Consider the following 17,583-nt stretch of genomic DNA (forward strand, 5'->3'; position numbering starts at 1 on the left):
TGATGATATCTACTGTGTACTAGAAACTGCAAAATACTTCACATTGGCATTTCATCCTCCCAACAACCGTTTGAGGTTGGTGACGGTATCTGGTATCCCCACTTTACAGATGAGGAAGCAGAGACTGGGTTGGCTAAGTTGTCTGAGGTTAATGAGGTGATAAAATGGCATTCAAAACCATGCACCTTTTATACCTACTTTATAAGCAGTGACAGCTAAATACACGATTCAATTCTGTAAAGTTATTCTAAAATCTCAGTGTGTTCTGATGTGCTTTTTGAGTAGTCTAGTCATAAATGTTTTAATTTAGAGCATACACATGATCCTGTTCATGGGTTTGTCAGAAGAGTTGTGTGCTCTCCCACTGGGGTTGACCCTGGATGTTCTGGTTCAGCTGTAGACAAGGCATAGTGATACTGTCAGCTTTGATTCAGAACCTGGGAAGAATTTTAAGTGCTGAGGTTCAATTATTTATGTTTAGCCCTAAAGACATGAAATATGAATAAACTAATATTGTAGTTTGACATTTCTCCAGCTTTTTCTTTCAGAGACCTGTCTGGGGTCTCCGTTTTCACTTTCAATACAAGCTCTTAGACTTTTCTCTTTTCCTTTTTCTTGGAGGCAGGGACCAAAATCTGTACTCCCAGTCCCAGTATACTACTTTATACCAGTCAACATTCAGATGTTACATGAATCAAGTGTTAGATGAATGTATTTAGAAATATGGCAGCTTAGCTTTGTTTCTGAATTGTTATATGATGTTGGACAAATATTTTGCTTCCGTGTGTCTTAGAATTCAAAATATGAAGCTACTTACTACTTTAACAGTCTGGGAAGAATATTCATTAAAATAAAAGTGCTATTCTTTTTTACATATATATTTGACATTGAGATGCCCTAAACCTAAGCTACTGGCCTTTTGGCTGCTTTATAGCATAGATTAGGAATAATGAAACAATGTCTGTACATCTGTGTTCCAATAATGGGTGCAAGTCTGGGCATTAGTAGCTTATATGGCTATTTAGATACATTCCCAAGCTCCTGCTGAAATCTGCTGTGACCTGGCTTTGCCTGTTAGCTATTAGCAGGAAATAGTTTTTCTGTGTTACCCTGAGTGAACATTACATAGCAGGATCTAGATTTACTTTTTTTTTTCTTTGCGAGACAGAGTCTTGCTCTATCACCCAGACTGGAGTGCAGTGGTGCGATCACAGCTCACTGCACCCTCCGACTCCCAGGCTCAGCTGGTCTTCCTGGCTCAGCCTCCTGAGCAGCTAGGACTATAGGCACGTGCCACCACACCTGGCTAATTTTTTTTTTTTTTTTAAAGAAACAGGGTCTCGCTATGTTGCCCAGGCTGGTCTCGAATTCCTGGCCTCAAGCAGTCCTTTTGCCTCCCAAAGAGCTGAGATTACAGGCATGATCTGCCATGCCCAGTTTAGATTTATGAAGGGAAGGAAGAGGAAAAAACATTTATTTTGGAGTAATTTTAGACTTGTAAAAAAGTTGCAAAAATAGTCAAAGAGTTCCCACTTTCGCAAGCCATATTCACTCAGCTTCTCCTAATGTCGACATTGTACATAACCATAGTATAAAACATCAAAACCAGAAAATTTGTATTGTCCAATATTACTAAGTAAACTACAGGTTTATTAGAGTTTGTCAGCTTTTCCACTCATGTCTTCTCTTTCTGTTCACAGATCCAATCCAGGATCCTACTTTACATTCAGTTGTGTTTCCTTTAATCTGTGACGATTCTGTAGTCTTTCCTTGTCTTTCATTACCCTGATACTCTTGAAAATTATTGGTCAGGGTTTTGTTTTTTTTTGTTGTTGGGTTTTTTTTTTGTAGAATGTCTCTTAATTTGGATTTACCTAATGATCTCAGTGATTAGACTGAGGTTGTGCATCTTGGCAATACTCCAGTCGTCATGTTACACCCTTCCCCACATTGTATCAGGGAGAACATGCCGATATGCTTTTATTGCCGGCGATGTTAACCTTGGTCTCTTTGTTAAGGCGGCGTCTGTTGGGTTTCTCATCTGGAAAGTTATTACTCCATTTCTCATTGTAATTACTGAATATCTTGGAGGAGATAATTTGAAAATATGCAAAACTTGTTTCTTTTTAAGCTTTTGCCCACTAATTTTAGCATCCATCAGTAGACCTAGCCTGCAGTAGTTGTTACTATGGCGTTTGCCTAATGGCAATTTCTTTTTCCCTCATTCCTTCTATGCTTATTTATTCGAATTCTTCTGTAAATGAAACCTGTCCCTTCTCCCTATTGTTAAATTTTTAAAAATTATTTATAGCAGTATGTATTCGTGGATATTTATTTTATTCTCAGAGTTATAAATTCAATACTATCATTATTCACTTCCTTGCTCACATTGTTCCAGCCTCAGCCAGTGGGGGCTGCTTCATATCGGCTCCTGTGGCCTTCTGACACGCCCCCATCCTTCTTTGAGTACTTCCTGTCTGGCACCACGAGATGCTCCAGGCTCCTCTTGTATTTTCTCTGCCTCAGCTCTGGAATCAACCACTTCTTCATGGAGTCCCGGATCCTTTTGATGGTTATTAAATTGATTTTCAATAGAGCTGCCAAGGCAGTTTACTAGGGAAGGAAGAGCCTTCAGCAAACGGTGCTGGAACAGCTGGCTATGTGTATGGAAGAAAGCGAACTGTGACTCACAGCATGCAAGAAATTAACTGGAAATGCATCATCGACCTAACTGTAAAAGCTAAAACCATAAAATTTCCAGAAGAGAGCACAGGAGAAAAAATCTTTGTAATGTTGGGGTGGGCAAAGATTTGCCTAGAATGAGACGGAGCCATGACTATCTTAAATTTAAAAGATTTTATATTGGAATTCATCAAAATTAAAAAATTTTCTTCAAAAGATTCTCTTAAGTAAATGAAAAAGCAACCTACATGCTGGGAAAAAATATTCACAGCACATGTATCTAACAAAGGACTTGTATCCACAAAATATAAAGAATTTTGCAATTCAATAATAAGACAGGAGACTTAATTTTTAAAATGAGCAAACCTTTGAGCATACATTTCACAAAAGAAAATACGTAAAACAGCCAGTGAGCACATGCAAAGATGCTCAACATCATTAGCTTTCAGGGAAGTTCACACCATTAAAATGGCTAAAATTAAAAAGATTGACAATACTAAGAGTTGACAATAATACCGAGCAATTGTAATTCTCATACGTTGTTAATTGGAATGCAGAATGGCACAACACTTTGGAAAGCAATGGGGCATTTTCTTACCCTTACCATATAACCCAGCAATTCCATAACACAAGTCCACAGGAAAGACTTGCTCTGTAATGTTCACAGCAGCTTTCTTCACTATAGCCCAGAACTAGAAGGTACCCAAATAAACACCAATAGGTAAATGAATAACAAATTCTTGTACTCCATGTAATAGAATACTACTTAAAATAAAAAGAAGTGAGTGACTGATGGTAACAACATCATGGATGAATCGCAGAAACCTTGCGCTGAGCACAAGAAGCAGATTGGAAAGTACTTGCTCCTTGGGATTTAGTATCTGTTTCATTCTAGCACAGGCAAAACTAATATCCATAGTGACTGGGACCACAGCACTGGTTGCCTGGCAGTGGAGTGTGGGGGTCTCGATTGGTGTGGTGCCTAGGACTGTGGGTGACTCCCTAGTTTTTGTCATCTCAGTCTCCCTAGATGTTGTAGTCATCCTTTTGATTTCCTTAATTCTGTCCATTGGCTTTGTTTCCAGGTGGATCTATCTTAATGACCAGAATCTGTGCATCCCCGCCAGTTCTTCTTTTGTTTATGGAGCAGTCCCTATAGGAGCCAGTATTTACGTTATTGGAGATCTTGATACAGGTAAGAGTGTGAGGGTGATTTTGTTGGAACTGTTCGCATGTGATTTGGAGGCACTTTGTATCACCTTGGCTTATTTTCATGGTTTAGGTACCAATTACGACTACGTGCGTGAGTTTAAAAGAAGCACAGGAACCTGGCACCACACCAAACCGCTCCTTCCATCTGACCTTCGCCGCACGGGGTGTGCAGCCTTACGTATTGCAAATTGCAAGCTTTTCCGCCTGCAGCTTCAGCAAGGCTTATTCCGTATTCGTGTTCACTCACCTTGAAGAGGAAGCAGAGCAGAGCGCGAGATACTGACCGAGGAGCACCATAACATAGCTTTACGTGAGGGAGGACGGAGATGGCCGCTGACACTTACCGCGTGCTGGGCTTTGGGATGGTAACTCTTCAGTGGTTTTATTATGCTTACAAGCTTGGGCTTCAGCTCTTCTTTGGGAGAACACGTAACTATTGAAAAACTACCTGGAAGGAATCAGTTCCTCCAGTTAGATGTGTCTGTACACAGTGGAGGCTAGTCAGTATCGACAGGAAGAGGGAGTGGGAACTGGTGTCATGTAAAATACTGAAGTTAAAATACTAAGGTGCATTTCCCTGAAGGGAACTCACATCTGACTGACTGCTGTTTTCAAATATGTGGCTTTGGTAAACAAACAAACAAATCCATATATGCAAAGCAACATATCCAAACATGCCAAGATTGCTTTTCTACTGCACTTGGAAGGATGTATCATGCCTAACCCTGCCCAACAAACTAAGGTTTGTGCCTGAAATGTTAGATTGGACCATATGCCAGTTAGTCTCCATTTATTACTAATACTCTGTCCTAAGAATGTTTCTAAGACCATATTATGATGAATTGAAGGTAAAATTTCTCTTTTATAACATTCTATCTTAGTAATGTAAAGTTTCAATAAGTTGATGAGTCAGGTTGCAGCCCTCCTATGAACTTAAAGGAAGTTGCCAACCTCTGTGTTAATTTAGATGATGACACGTCATGCCGTCATTTCCAGGTAATACTTTTGGAGTTGTGAAGGATCTCATGCAGTGCCATTCTTCCTTTTCAGTGGATCAGAACCATTTTATAAGTATGAGGATATTAGTGAGTAGGAGATTTTATAAAAGAAAGACCTGAGTCAGACGAATAATAAAGGTCTGCTGTGGCTTAAAAAAAAACAAAAAAAAAACTGTCCAGAGAAAATACATAGGGATCAAAAACTTTTTAATATAATCTGTCTGAAAGCACACAAAGTCTTGTTTACTACTGTTTTGAATTTGAAAACTTGTCTTAGAACGAGAGTCTGTGTTAAGAATCTAGTCTTTGTAATAGAATTTTCCCAGTGCCGTTTGCTAGCAAGTTTTAGGCAAATTATGTTACGAGTAAAGTTTGGCTGGTAGAATAAACTACCTCAACTTCATTTCATTCTGTTCATAGTAGAGCAAATCAGTCTTTTCCTCTGTCCTTCCTTTCCTGTCTCACTCCCATCTCAAGTCACTCTGCCCTACTTCTCAATGGGAGGAAAAACATCTTTCATTAGTGGAACTTACCTTGTAAAATATTTTGTTTCCCACTGAAATTACACCACCACAGTGCGAAATCGGGGACTTCAAAATGCTTGACTACTTCATAATTTGAATTTTATGCAATATCAAATTTCTAATTAATTTAACATAGAGCGCTTCATTTTTAGCTATTTCCTACAGCTTTTTTTTCCTCTTAGAATATGACTATAAGAAGCAGCATTTTGTCTTCTTAATGATTAATACATGTATAAATGTATCCTTCAGTTGTAAAGTCGAGAACAGGAATTTCTTCTAGAAACTTTCTATATGGAATGTTTGTGTGCTGTTAACATACATGGGAAACATGGCTGATGTTCTCCCACCCGTGGACATAACAAAGGGTAGCCTGTCTGCTGTTTTGTTCTTACACCTCTGGATCTGAAAGTCAGTACAGCACTACAAACGTTGCTAACAGAGGCTGCGCCTGGGGGGGTTCTAAAGAACATTGTGAATGCCACATTCACTCTTCATGGTGGCCAAACAATACTCAGGGTAGGAGAAGGTGTAAGGCTTTTATCTTACCTACCAGAGGCAATGGGCCTGATGTGCCACATGGGTGTGTAACCCGGCCAAATTTGGTGTGTCATAGTTCAGCTTAGGATTCCTTGTGTACCAGTGAGCCGCTGTGTGTACATTTTCCCAGGGATACTTTGGATATCTTTTCATCAAAGCAAGCTATGTGGCCTCTGCAAAGAAAGGGAGGTTTTTTCTTTGTACAGCTAGGTATTAGTTTTAGAGGAAACAAATTACTGGAAAAGTCAGTTTGCTTTGGTGAAATATCCTGTACGGAGCAGGAGCTCAGCGTTCAGCAGCTGCAGCTGGGGACTGGTCAAGTAGTAACTGACATCCTGTTGAAGCCATGAGAGTCCGCAGTGCTCTTTTTTTTAATTTATGACATTTAAAACTTTTTCCAGTTTACGCCAGACCTCTCCAAGGAGACAGTTCATTATTTGGGAGTGAATGGGTTCCTATTAAAACATTATCAGTACCTGCATGACTCGGTAAATTCATTTTATACAAATTTTTTTTAATTCAGTTTATTGACACTGTAGCTACAAAATTAGATGACTTTTTATAAAATAAAGTTGCCACGTACTATGGGATGCAATAACCAACGAAGGCTGCTAAGTGCCAAACTGTTATTTTACTATATAGAAATATAAAAATATACTGTGTTGAAGCATAGGGGTGTATTTAATTTTATTATGCTCCAAAATTAATCATGACTTTTAAAATAAATTACAGTTATTTCAGTATTGTGAAATAAATTTCAACTCATCTCATGCAGGTTTGTGTTTTAACATTCCACTTATGCCTTGAAACATATTTCTTGATAAATTTTTGATACTTATTTCTCCATAAGGCACTTTTACCAGGTGTGTGTTGAAGTTGGTGGCTCAGGATAGCTGTTAAAAATTTTAAATACAGATAGATATCTGTGGGGGAAGTGCAATTTCTCTTCAGAAGGAAAGTTGTCTCAGGTTAGAATAAGTGACTATTTCAAAGATCTCCCGTAGGCTACAGTCTAAAACAGGTTTGTTTGTTTGTTTCTTTGTTAAACACATCCAAATAGAGATTTTTTTTCAAAGATCTAAGCATTTTAATTTGAAGTGAAGTGGGTTTTTGTTTTTGTTTTTGTTAGTGCTCATATCCTGTGAGAAGGAAAGGTGTGAGAGATGAGTGAGCCCACGCGTGCGCGAGTGTGTGTGTGTGTACGTGTGTGTTTGTGGTGCCGTGTGACCTGAGTGTGTTTACATATGTTTACGTTCTGGGTTGTAGTTCCAAACTACACATATTACTGTCTCCTGGTGCTTCAGATAAATTCTTGAGCCTGTTGACCTTCCGTTTATACTACTATGTTAAACTCATATTGAGTGTAAATATTGAAATATTTGTAGTTTATAATAAGTTTTACTTGGTATTTGCATTTCTCCTCTTTAGCAGGATTAAAAACAGTGTTTACCAACTCATAGCTGGTACGCTGTAAAGATTTGGCCTAAGAAATTTCGGAATTCATTGTTTCGCTTAGTATTTTCATTGCTGTGAGGAGTTGATAGCTAACGGGTAGGCTTTTTTCAAACTGTGTAACAACCAAAAAAGAATATTTGGGAGTATCTCGGATGGTATGTTGTTTGTAATGAAGTGTTCTCTTATATTGCACTACCACTTTAATGATGATACTTTCTTCATTGATGGTTTAGAAGTGTCATTTTTATAATTTATAAGTGGGGGGTTCCTAGGCCATGTGTAGGAAATGCATTCTTTGTACTGACCTGGTGCACAGAGGGCTGTCTCTGCTGTGGCACCTGAGTGACTCATGGGCAGCAGGTTAGGTTTCTGGAGAAGCAGCTTAGCTACCTTGGTACCTTAGGCTTCCATGTGGTACATTCAGTGTACCAAACCAGGAATTCCCAAAAGTTTCCCAAGGATTGCTAAAAACACCACAGTATTTACCTTCCAGAACGTTGGCTATTTTGATTAAAGAGGCCTGTGGTCAGGTGAGGACATTTGATTATCTGGGGAAAAGAACAAGGTGGCGCTTTCACTATATCAACTTAAAAGGTGCAAGGACCCCCTGAAAACCACTCTGGTGAGAAGAGATGGAGTCAGCCCAGTCAGTTATCGGCCACCTGCTGGGAATTGTGCAGTGAGGCAGGTGTCACACCGCCTTCCCTCTCGAGACTGCAAACTCGTCATGGGGTAGGCAAGGGCCCTATCTTCGTCATCTGCCAGTCTCATTGCCTGCACGTGGTAGGTGGTCAGTAAACGTTTGACAAGTGGATATAGTATCCCTGTGATCAAACTGTTGTTGTCACTGGATTGAAAAGTGCTCTCCACGAGTGACTGACTTCCCTGGATTTCACATGAGCAGCTTCGTACACTGGCGGGCTGGCCTCCTGTGTGCAGTGGGAAACTAACATAGAATAAAACACGCAAAGTGCCCGATGTGTACAGTGCACAATCCCGTGGTCTCCATATGTTCTGTAGGGTCTTTGAGACCCTATACTAAGCTTACCTAATAGTGTTTATCATGTTTAATGTTAGGTTTTATTTATTGCTTTCCATATGGGGCTCAGAATCTTCTCCAGGACACAGTGCTTTGATCCGCACATCTCTGACACAGGCGAGGTGCTCTCCCCATTGGAGAGACCGGTCTTTGAGGCCTGGTAGGTACGGCTGCCTTTCTCTCGTTAGATGGGAGTAGGAACCAAGAGCAGAAGCCAGGTCTCTGGTTTATCCATTCACCAGTCAGCCTACCAGACCAGCGGTCCCCAGCCTTTTTGGTACCAGGGACCGTTTTCATGCAAGACAATTTTCCACGGATGGGGGCTGGGGGTGGTTTCAGGATGATTCAAACGCATTGTATGTATTGTGCACTTTATTTCTATTATTTTTATATTACATTGTAATATATAATGAAATGATTCTAGAACTCACCATAGGTTTGGGGACCCCTGTATTAGACTATAACTTGATTTTTCTAGGCATACAAGGATTTTTAATCACAAAATAATCCTTTGTAGTACAATTTAAACTCCCAGACATAAACATATCCTTTGCAAGTTGCACAGATATAAGCTGAAAGATTTTTGGTTTTGTTTGTTAGTTAGCTATAGGAAGTGTAAGAATTTGCTAATGTCATAAGAATAGAAATAATAGTTTTTGTTTAAAAGAGAAGCTGTTTTTACTTTCAAAGAACTGAAGCTTCATGTATACTTCCTTCTCTTATCCCATGTAATTAGCAAGGGAAAAGAAACTATGTCTTAGAATGTTGAAGAAAGTATTTTATTACCTTTTTAATAGTCCGTGAATTATTCTTTATAGCTGATTTAGAAATTATAGAAGTTTATGGTATAAGGATAAGAAATGTCCCATTTGCCCATATTTGAGAAGAACATGAACTTGGGCTGAGTGTCTCACACCCACTGGCAGTTAAGTTTCAATAGTATGGAACATAGACTTGTCTGTATTTTTTTTGAAAACAGCTGGTAAAACTTTTGAAGACTGTATTTTTCGGAAAACTATTATTTCAATTTTAAACATATCTCAACAATGTCTCATTGTATAATAGTTCCAATAATATGACACATGAGGAGTTCAGTCATACATCCAAATTCTTTGGGCCAGTCCATACAGTTTAGGAAAGTTTGTTCTTTTTCAGCTTCTTCAATGAAGTGATTGGATGTTTAAACTCCTTCCCTTTCTCATGAAATCAAATATCTCATAAATAAAACTATATTGTATAATTGTTCAGAAAGAAATGTCTGTTGCCCTCTTTTCTATTTTGAGATAAAAACTGATGTTTTTTTGGATGCCACTCAGCTGAAATTTGGCCCAAATATAAATTTTGGTATTGATGTCCTCCTGGCTCAGCAGAGTTGTTGAGCTTCCGTCTCTGCAAACATCCGGCGCAAACTGTGAACTGTCAGTTCTGAAGTCACTGTGATTTGAACCAGAGAAGCTACGAGTGGGAAGACAGTGAGAGCCCACAGAGGCTGGGGGACACACTGCCTGAGATGAAGTGGAGAACAATTAGCCAGTTAATAGGATCCGTGTAAATAAATGGCCACTTCAAATAATTCAAGTCCCAAGTAAATGTAGGTTCATCTTTCTTCTGATTGGTGAATTATATTTATTGCAACCTTATTTTTAGCATTTCAGTACAAACAGTCGGTTTAGGTATCTTATTTGTGTTGTTTTTACTTATCACTTACAAATAAGGTATACCTTAGAACCTTGGGTTAAATTTCTTCGTGTTATACCAGGGAACTTGGTTTAAATACGACTATAGTAACTTGCTTTATCATGTTTCCTGTTTAATTGGATGAGAATTACGTGCATTTATTCCCTTGTTCTTTGTGTTTATAGGAAAAACCCTGTTCTCAGCTACCTCATTATGTGTTGTTGTGCTTGATCCCCTGCCAATGTAGAAGAATTCAACACATTCTGTTCTTTAACAAAAGCCTGGAAGCAAGCAGTAGCGGCCTTGAGGAATACAATTCTCTGAGGCCTTGTTTTCCATTTTACTACTTTTTAAAAAAATAGGCACTTTTAATCAGGAGGAACAATAATCCTCCTAGAGCTGCTGCAAAGTGATTACTTGAAAACTGAACTTGAACTTGAAAGCGTCTTTAAAAGGCTATGGGCAGGAAAGCAGTATATTTAAACACCACCGCTGTGTAAAATAGAGGGCTTGGTTTCCAGCCTCGTTACAGCAGACAGGAAAACGTGTCTATCTGGAACCTACTCAGCCTTTGGAATGTAGATGCTTCGGGCTACTATTTTTTCATTTTCTATAAGGTGCTATTGTTTCCCAAGAGTCTTGCGTTTTGGTGGAAATCTCGTTACTAGGTTCCTCTTTGGTCCTGGTGCCCTGGGTTATTAGAACCAGACACTTGAAGTGAATCCTGAGTGCGGAGTCGAGGCTGGCTGAGCTACACAGAGATCTGCCCCCGACTTCCTCTGCGAGTGCTTACTCCACCCCGCGTGCGGGACACCGCCCTCCCCAGCTCTGTCCACGTGGCTGGTCCCTGGGTCAGGAGGAAGGGGCCGAGAAGGCCTGCCGATCGCAGACGAGACCCTCCCTTGCAGGAGCTGTTTCTTGTGAGAATGACCCAGTGTCAGGCGACAGCTGGGCACCGCCCACTTAAATGGAGGCCTTCAGCGACGCCTCCTGAAAGCCTCGCTCGCTCGGTGTATCTGAAGCACCAGGTACAAACTGAAGCCTGAGCGACCTGTCCTTACACGTGAATAAGATTTAATTGTTATGCTTGTGCTTTTCAGAATAAAGGGCTTGCTCCCGACAGTAGAATGGCCGAGCCTCTCCCTCCTCCAGTGACAGTATGTGAGCACCCCGCAGACGCAGCAGCAGGTGCGAGACGGTTCCTGGAAGTGGCTTCCATGAGAACTGAGGCTTACCCCTTTAACTTAAGCCCCCGATTCTCTTATTTATTTTGAGGAAATCATCTGTAAATATTTTATATACTCTCCTGAGCGAACCCAGTGGTTGAGAAGGCGGGCTTTGGAGTCAGGTGAATCCGGGGTTGAAGATTCTGCCGCTTACTGCTCTGTGATCTTGGGGACCTCCCTAACCCCGAGGCTGTTTCCTGCCTGAAGAGGCAGGATGTCAGAGGTGTCTGCCTCTGAGGTGGTTGTGAGGACTAACTGGAGTGATGGCTGTGAAAGCTTGGGACCGTGCCTTGCACACAGTGGTGGCGGCTGTCACTGCCACCATCGGTTCTGTCCGCCGTCCACACAGGAGGGGCCTGGAGGCACCGTGGTGGGTGGCGGCTGCCTGCTGAGTGTCCCTGGCCTTTGGCACTCTTCACTCTCATGTCTGCTGCCATACGGTATGCAAGTACTGTGTTCACGGAAGTATTTGCTTTCTGGATTCAAGATAATTCTAGATAGCTGAAACATCCCAAAAGATGTGTTAGAATATTTAGAGTTGTTACAAATAACTCTGTTCAGAATTCGCCCAGTGAACTTCTCTAATAATACTTCAAACACTTTTACCAAAGTTGAATTTTTCTTTTGTTTTGCTAAAATAGCAAAAGTAGTAGTCTATATATAGGTCAAATGAACTAGATACTTTTCTAGGTCTCTATTTGAGATCAGTAGACCTAAACTATGCTTTTTTAACTTGGATGTTATATGAAACTTAAAAACAAGCAAACAAATTCGTGTTACAAGTACGTGCGTGCGTGTGTGTGTGTGTGTGTGTGTGGCTGTGTGTGTAAAGAACTTTTTGCACCTTCAAATAAAGAAGGTTATTTAACAAAGTGATACAAAAAGTGAACTATTTAATCCTATGATATCACTTCCTTTCCAGTTCAGATTACAAGGCTGGTGGAGATAGCAGTATGTGACATGCCCAGCTTGTCTTGATTTCATTAAGACATTTGGTAAAGTCATTCTTGACATCTTTGTGAATAAGAAAAGGAGGTGTAACTAGTCCTTTAACAAAGGACTGAGAAATTGGTTGAATACCCAGCCCCAGACCATGCTGGCAAGAATGGATCTTCGTCAGTTTGGGGTGAGGCCTCTAAGAGCATCCTGTTGAACGCTTGCTAGTGACTTGCAAGAACATAGAAGGCAGAGCAGTGTGCTGGTGGCTGATAGGGTCTACAATGCTCTTCACAGTCTAATGGCTAAATACAAAGGCTCATGCTTAGGTTCAAAAAGAACATGAAAGGAAAAGGCGGTAGGGGTGGGTTACTGGAAACTTGAGCATAAGCCAGCTGTTTAAAAATCCAGCCCTGTCTGAGTGTGGGACTGGTGTCCAGAGAAAGGCTGGTTCTTCCGTGTCCTGTGTGCTGGCGTGGCCTGGCCACTGGACTGTGGGGGTTCCAGTCCCGGGCACCCCAGTTGCAGAGGCCTGAGCCAGCCTGGAGGTCGTCGAAGAATGACAGCCGGGGGCGGGCGTGGAACCGTCACCAGCACCCAGTAGATGAGTGTGCTCCAGAGAGCCTGGCTCAGGCCAATGGGCAGAAATTATAGAGACAGGACTTTTAAAAATCATCTTTAGAACTGCCTCATGCTAAAGCGGGTGCCTTCTGCGGTACCGAGCACCCATCTCTGAGCAGCCCACGGGGGTGGCGCCTTGCAAACCAGAGGTTCTGTGAAAACAGTTAATAAAAAAGGAACAACAGTGATGTATGTACTTTAATTTTTAACTTGTCTTTGAGAAGAAGAGTCTGTTCCTTCTCTGCCCTGTTCCTTCCCTGCGTCCTCTCTGCCCGTCCCCAGGTGAGGCGCTCGGCTGCGGCAAGTGGCCACGGCCTCCTGCAATGTTTGCACCTGGGCATTTCAATTCTAGAACTTTCAGAAATATTCATAGTTCCCAAGATTGTCCCAGAACCGGATTGTCAACTAGAACAGTGATTCCTGCTCTTGATTACCTTTTGTTTTGATTCCCTCACTGCCTCTACAGACTTAAGAAAGCTCCTGAGTGGAAACTGAGTCTTTCCAGCAGGGCCTGGCTGGCCCCTGTCCTGGGCCGCCGTCGAGGGTCCGCGCAGGGGAGCCGGGGGGCCGGCCTCCTGCAGCCCTGCCCGCGCTAAGGGATCGGCAGCCTTGCCGACGGTCTGCGGCTCTTCCTCTGAGTTTCCAAGGATCTGATTCTTCTCAGGTTTTGTCTTGTCCTCCTCCCGGGTGAAAGTCCTCTGCGGTTTTCCTCTCAGCTCTGGAGGAGCTCTTTCTGACCACCCCCTACACCTTCTAAAAGATCTGCCTAGAAGTAGGAGCAATGTGCAGTCACCATGGTAACAGATCGGTAAACAGGGGGGCCACTCAAGTCTCGAGAGCTGGGCTCTGTGTCTTCTCCCTGTTTTCCAGAGTCAGCTTGGCCTCCTAATAACCTCTGCACTGGTGTTAGCTTTCCTCTCTGCGTCCCATTGCAGCTGCCCAGAGATGCCACTAGGTGGAAGCTCTGAGAAAATAGGGAAAACAGGCCCTTCACAAGGTTGGCACGTCTTTCTCTGCCAGTTCAGGGACTTGCGTCAAGAGGAAGGGCGTTTGGCCATGTTTTTGAAAGTTCTCTTATTTATGCACTTTTCTTGCAATCGATTGCTCACCCTGCCCTCTCTTCATCCATCCCATAACTCTCCCCGCCTGTTCTTCTAACTGCATGAATTATATAGCAAAAAAGGGTAGGGGTGGAAATGGCGGTCCGGGTTCCCCAGACCACGCGTCGCCTGTTGAGAAGGCATTCTTCCGGGAGCCCCGGTCAGGCCCTGCTAGCACCTGCCCCTGCCAGCCGGCCCCGGCCACGAGAGCCCGGCCCGTGAGTCAGCACTGAGGAGGCCCCTTAGGCAACTGTCACCAGGACAGGAGGCCATCAGGGCTCCCCTCTGGGCCAGGAGGGGGCAGGCGCCAGGCCGCACGCACTACCTCAGCACCCGGCACGGCACCGTGCACCCAGTCACCCGGCCGGGACCCCACGGCCACCTGCAGAGCCAGCGTAGGACGTCTCCATGTGGGTTCTGTCGTGGACCTTCCTCACGAGCGTTCGCTAGAGCAGAGGGAGGCTGTCGTCTCCCTCTGTCCCGTTTAGTGCCGACTTACGCACTGCGCTCCAAATTGTGAACAGGGTCGGAAATGAGAACTGATCGTTTGCAATATGAGACCATTTCATTGTTTTTTCAAAAGGAATTTTTCTTTCAAAAGAAACTTCCAAAAATAAATTTACTATTAGTAATCTAGCATACGCTCATTAAATTTGACTCTAATGTTTAAAAAAAAAATCCTATAGGATCTGGCACATGGGGCAGTAGGTACCATCGGCTTAAAAAAAAAATAAAGAAGTCTTGTCTTCAAGATGTGGGGGTGGAAAAAATAAAAATAAAGAAGTGGACCTTTAATTTATTTAGGTTATCACATCTTGTTCCTATAGGGTACCTCAGAATTCAAGTTCTGCATGAAAACAGATAATCCGAATTCCCTGGGGTAAATAATTTTGTACTGGGGACTGTATCAGGTGGCCTTTCGTTGGGAAAAGCACAGGCTATTTAGCACAACTTGCTTCATTCAATAATCAGTGGCTTTCTTTGCCCGTGGGGTTCTCTTCATTTCGTGCTCACTTGTAGCGCAGCTTTTGTTGGGTTCCTAACTCCTGCACCCGTGCGGGTCACCAGCGGCACGGTGACACGCCTTTTGTTCAGTATCGTGCCGTTTGTGAATTGTGACAACCATAACAAAATAACTGTCTGCACCAGGACACCGGGCGAGCGGCAGGCTTAACAAAAGCACCCCCTGCCACGCCCACCTTCACCCCATCATCCCCAGAAACTGTCGCAGAACCACCTCAAGCAGGCCCGGGCAGACTTCATTGTATCGCTGTGTGCTACGAGTGACAAAGATGTCTGTCCCTGTCTGTGAGTGAGGTCCACCCATAACACAGCATAAATGTCTCAATTCATGTGTTTCCTATCACCGGTGTAGGTCTTCTGCTATGAGAAAAAAAATTCAAGGAAATTCCTTAAAACAAGCTTGAAAATTCAATCCGACTCGCCCAAATTCGGGGCTGCTCTGTTCACAGCGGGCCCTGGTCCGGCAGAACGGCCAGCATCGCTCCGATTGACTCGGGCCACTGCTGTACCCACATTTAAATATGTGACTGTCACCCTTGTCAAGAACCAGTTTTTAGCACATTCTTGATTTGTCGTTTTGATGCTATAAGGAAAATTCCATAAATGCCGTACCAAAATTCATCTGTTTAATTAACATACCTGTGTTTTCTGACATGGTACGGGCAGAATCGTTTTTAATTTCAATCCCACAGCTTTTATTATCATGCAAAATTCCAATTTGAGAAAGTCTTCTTGCACGCATACTCAGATTAGGTTGTATTGTGTGCGATAAAGATATCCTATCTTTAAACAGAGTCCTCCCACTGAAAAACAAGGATTTACAATGAAAATGTGTAAGCTAAATGAAAGGCGTTATATAGAAAGTTGGAAATATTTGAAGTCCTGGAAGGCTGCAACTTGTAAAGTCGTGCTCCCCAAGTTCAGTAGGATAGTCGAGAAATCGTGCTAACTTGATTCCATTGAAACGTCTCCCATCCTGTGGTCTAAATGTGTTTGTTCTGTGGAGTAATTTTCTATTCCTTTGCTGGTATGAAATTTAACAGAGTCAGCAGTAATTTTGAATTAGTAACCTTTCTTACAAAGTTGCTTTATGGTTTTACAAGTAATACTGATGCAAAAAGGGTATGTTAACTTTCTTAAATTAAGTAGCACGCACTTTGTTTACACGCTTCCGTTCTCGTGGGGTAACCATAGGTCGATCCCTCCTCAAGAGCACAGACCTGTGCCTTGGGGACATATTGCCATTGTGCTGTCCTCTTGTACCAAGGATCAGTGAAAGTGTTTTATCTTTTTTATGTAGTTTGTATTGACTGGATTTTATAACTGTAAGAAAACAGAGAGTGTTGTATTTTGATCTGAAATTTGTGTATGGTAAAGTAATTTTGTTTTATGTATTGGAAGTTCATTTAAAACTTGAAAATATTTTCTAGGAGGGTACCAAACAAAATGAATCGTCTTTAAGCTGTCCAGTTAACCTAATAAAATCATTTGATGGGGAAGGCATTCTGACTGTTTCTAATTTTTGGAGTGGTTCCAGCTCAGTCAGTGTTATCGATACAGCTGGATTTGATTTATGGATGTGATATTGTCATTTTCGTAACCTCAGCGGTCTGGGTGTCGGCCACCGGGCCCTCACCTGTGACGTCAGACATGTCCCTTGACAGCCACACTCCACGTCACCGCCTTGGTCTTTTCCACCCCCGTCAGCATGAGTCTGCATCGCTATCTTCCCCAGAAACTGCTTCGAGTTTGCTTTCCTCCTCAGAGAAAGGGAAACTAGATTTAAGAGGAATAGAGAACATTGATAGTCATATGGTGCAGAATTCCATCTGTGGAAAATAGAATTCTCCATAATTTTCTCTTACTGCCATGTCCAGACACAGTAAACCTGCAAAGATGGGTGGTACTTAAATATATATATATATTTTTTTTTGAAGGCAGGTCTCTATTGCAAGTAAGGGAATCTACTAGAATGTCCATGTTAAGTAAGAGCAAATATGTGCTCTTGCAGTCTGCAGACTCACTCCTGAAGTCACGTGACAGAAGAGAAATGGAACATTCATATCTGAGCGTACAGCGCAGCAAAACATGGGTGTGGTGATCGGGTTTTACTTTTTTCCACCTTCCAAAACAAGGCTGTGTGGCCCAGTGGTCTGCAGGCTCTTTCTCGGGTGGAAGCGTTGCTAGGGAGCACTTGGTTTAAACACAATCTTAGCCAGAATCCAGTGCCCGAGACAGATGGGCACATCTGTGTGCGGGGGAGGGCGCTTGGCTGGTGTTGGTGCAAGTGCGGACCGAGGGGCTGACCGCCCCGACCCGGGTGACCGCTCTGACAGGGACACGGACCTCCCCTTGCACAGCTCTGGCACAGGGACCATCTCCAGCGTGGCTACCACAGCCCTAAGAAGAAGGCACTTGGCCAAGCTCATGGGCCCAGCGTAGGTGGCAAAGCTGGGATTCGAGGCCAGGTCCAGTGTCCACACCCAGGATGTTGTCGCAACACAGCCCATCTCTCCAGAAAGGGGACAGACCTTGTTGAAAGCTGCTCAGGTG

The 17,583-nt window shown here is 42.6% G+C and overlaps 1 protein-coding gene across 2 annotated transcripts in view; it reads left to right on the plus strand.

Annotated features, from left to right (window-relative positions):
- GAN (gigaxonin) overlaps positions 1-4,487 on the plus strand; it is a 45,261-nt gene extending 40,774 nt beyond the window's left edge. For both annotated transcript variants that reach the window (XM_012746575.3, XM_075995811.1), the window contains exons 10-11: positions 3,768-3,877; positions 3,965-4,487. In XM_012746575.3, the coding sequence (XP_012602029.1) occupies positions 3,768-3,877; positions 3,965-4,146 (292 nt within the window). In that variant the 3' untranslated portion in view covers positions 4,147-4,487. The remainder of the gene's footprint in view (positions 1-3,767; positions 3,878-3,964) is intronic.
- Positions 4,488-17,583: the final 13,096 nt, after the last annotated feature.

Source organism: Microcebus murinus, chromosome 20, assembly GCF_040939455.1.
Source record: "Microcebus murinus isolate Inina chromosome 20, M.murinus_Inina_mat1.0, whole genome shotgun sequence".
Taxonomy (NCBI): Eukaryota; Metazoa; Chordata; class Mammalia; order Primates; family Cheirogaleidae; genus Microcebus; species Microcebus murinus.